The sequence below is a fragment of the Puccinia triticina genome, chromosome 3A (genome assembly GCF_026914185.1).
Source record: "Puccinia triticina chromosome 3A, complete sequence".
Taxonomy (NCBI): domain Eukaryota; kingdom Fungi; phylum Basidiomycota; class Pucciniomycetes; order Pucciniales; family Pucciniaceae; genus Puccinia; species Puccinia triticina.
This window is the reverse complement of record NC_070560.1, coordinates 4,705,976-4,708,467: the sequence shown is the minus strand read 5'-3', so window position 1 is coordinate 4,708,467 and position 2,492 is coordinate 4,705,976. Positions and strand designations below refer to the sequence as shown.

Sequence of the window (2,492 nt, the reverse complement as noted above, 5' to 3'; positions counted from 1 at the left end):
ACTATGCTCTCTTATCCACTTTTCTTCCCTTGTTTTGAACAGTAATAAAGGTTCTGAGAAATTTGTCATAAATTAGGCAATTCTCACATTTTTCAAATTTTCAATTCTTGTAATCATTCTGGGGACCCTATCTTTCACCCTCATAGCCAATGCCATGACTTGATAAAATGTCATTGATCAAGGCCAAAGTTGGCTCCAAAGCTTTGTAAATATCTATCTAGAAAACTCCTATGAGGTGAATTAAGATTTTGACACCTGCACAGCATCTGCAATCATGTGACCCCTTGTCCATCACCAAGTTTGAACTTTGGACCCTTGGCACACAATTAGGATCTCACCATCTTGAGCTTCAACCCTGCCATCATCTTAGACTTGAGGATGGTACACGAGAAAGCTACATGATAATTAGTCATCCTTGTCGAAGATACAGTGTAAAATATTGGCAATGGTAGGGTAGACATTGCACTGGGTGGTTGAAGAAGCGGCCAAGTATTATGTAGATACAATTGTTAGAACAATGCAAAAGTCTGCGAAGTGGTGTTAAAAGAAAAGAAAACGTCTACATGTCCTCCCAGTAGGGGCGACTTGATGGATGCGTGGAGATTCCATCGAACGGTTGTCACACATAATCCAAGCCTGCGATTCAAGGTTTAGGTAATCGATCGATTGATGCGGCTTCATTGGTAGTGGCTTCGATACCACAAATCTCCTTGTGCTTGGGATGCAAAAGCCTAGATAACGTTCAAGCAATTGGCACGATGAGTGATCAAGTTTCGCATCAATCATCATGAGGTAGCTAGGCATGGATGCGAGAAGAGTTGGTGAACTTGCCTGTATGCAATTTTGATCGTGGTTTCGCTGACGCCAGCAACACCAGCGATATCCTTCGCACTCTTCGGGCATCCATAGAGATGACTAGCAAAGTAAATACAAGCGCTTGCGACACTGATGGGACTTCGGCCAGCAAGTATACCGAGGTCTCGCTGTAGGATTGCGATTCTCTTGGCGCCGCTTTGGACGTAGAACGGAAGCCCTAGGTGACTGCAGAAACGCGCCGTGAGATCTTCCGCGCCGGCACCACTGCTTTCGCCTGTGGCTGTATTCAAGGCGCCACCACCCCCGACCGCGGAGGTCTCGAACGCAGCGGAAAGAGCCTTGAAACATTGCCCAATTTGCTTCTTGGGCACTCGGGTAAGCGCGACGACTTCTTTGAACGATCGTCCGACCTTCGATTGACGGCATGCGATGAAGATGCAAGCGGCAATGACTGCATCGGCTTGTTTGCCCCTGAGCAGTTTCTCTGTTCAGTATCCGGGAAACGGATAGCAGAATCTTAAGCCTGGTTCGCACAAACACTGTTATGCCCGGGAGGAGGTTAGTATGGTTGGAGTTTACCTTCATCCGCCCTTCTGTACAGTTGCTTCGCAATGTCGGTCACAGTCCGTGGGAGACTGATGGTGTCACACATGTCTTGAATCGAAATGAAAGCGGCGGCAATGCTTTTCTCTCCACTCTTGACCGCAGCGCGGGTGGCAGCACGATTGAGATCACGAGCCACGCCGGTGTTGCCATCCTTGAAGGAGATGACGGTTTCGAAGGTCTCTACGCCGTTCAAGAGTGGGTTGCTTGGTCCTCCGACACGAGAGGGGTCGTCACCTTCATCACCTGCGAATGTTCTCCCTGGAATAGATAAAATGCTAAATCAAGTCAGCTACCGAGATTCGATTCATAACAATCCTGATGAAAACGTTAGAATGATGATGTAATCTATGGAATGGGTAGGTAGCAAACATTCAGAGCGAGTGTCGACGATTCGCTGAGCAACAAAAAACGAAAAATACAGGAGCAGTAAGTAACGAGGTGTGGTGTGATTTCAACCGGAAAGAGAGCAGCAAAAGTATCCCACATCACCAACGACTAAACCACAGCTACCACAGACAAGATCACCAGACGAAAACTCCTCGACCAATCTTGCACATTTACAATCAGGGCAGATTAGACGAACGTTCTACGGAGCCAAGTTTCCCAGAGGGCCGATTAGTAGGGGACGGATGAAGTTCGGTCGAGACGGGAACAAAGAACCAACCAAATCTTGTCGGAAGGCTGCTTCCTTCGGAGCCTGAGGGTTTCGGGAGGGGAATGCGATGGTTGCCATTTCTGTTGAGGGGGATTGGCTAGATAGAGGGTAAGATGAGACGGTGGTTCGGTTTGTAGGCTCGAGGTAGCAAGCGGTTGCTGTGGATCGTGATGAGGGCGGGGGATGGAGTTGTTGCCGCCCAAAGGGCGGGTAAAATACATGCAGCTTCGGGGCTCGGGGACATCACGGGTACCCTGCATTTTTGACTTCAAGTTTCGAGCTTAAACAGAGCCTCAGTAAAAGTCCCAATTGGCAGCCCCGCACCCCTGCCCGGCAAGCGAGTGCTCAGGGACTTGTGTAATATGTTTGGTAAAGTTTGCATTTTATCAGAAAAACATATTTAAATCAGATTGAA

General features: G+C 48.0%; 1 protein-coding gene across 1 annotated transcript; it reads right to left on the bottom strand.

Annotated features, from left to right (window-relative positions):
* Positions 1–643: 643 nt before the first annotated feature.
* On the bottom strand, positions 644–2,155 carry PtA15_3A513 (uncharacterized protein; the record flags this gene model as incomplete). Its single annotated transcript, XM_053167490.1, has 6 exons — positions 644–731; positions 832–1,300; positions 1,396–1,680; positions 1,792–1,816; positions 1,907–2,008; positions 2,087–2,155. 6 exons carry the CDS (start codon positions 2,153–2,155, stop codon positions 644–646), a joined length of 1,038 nt encoding a protein of 345 aa, XP_053018701.1.
* Positions 2,156–2,492: the final 337 nt, after the last annotated feature.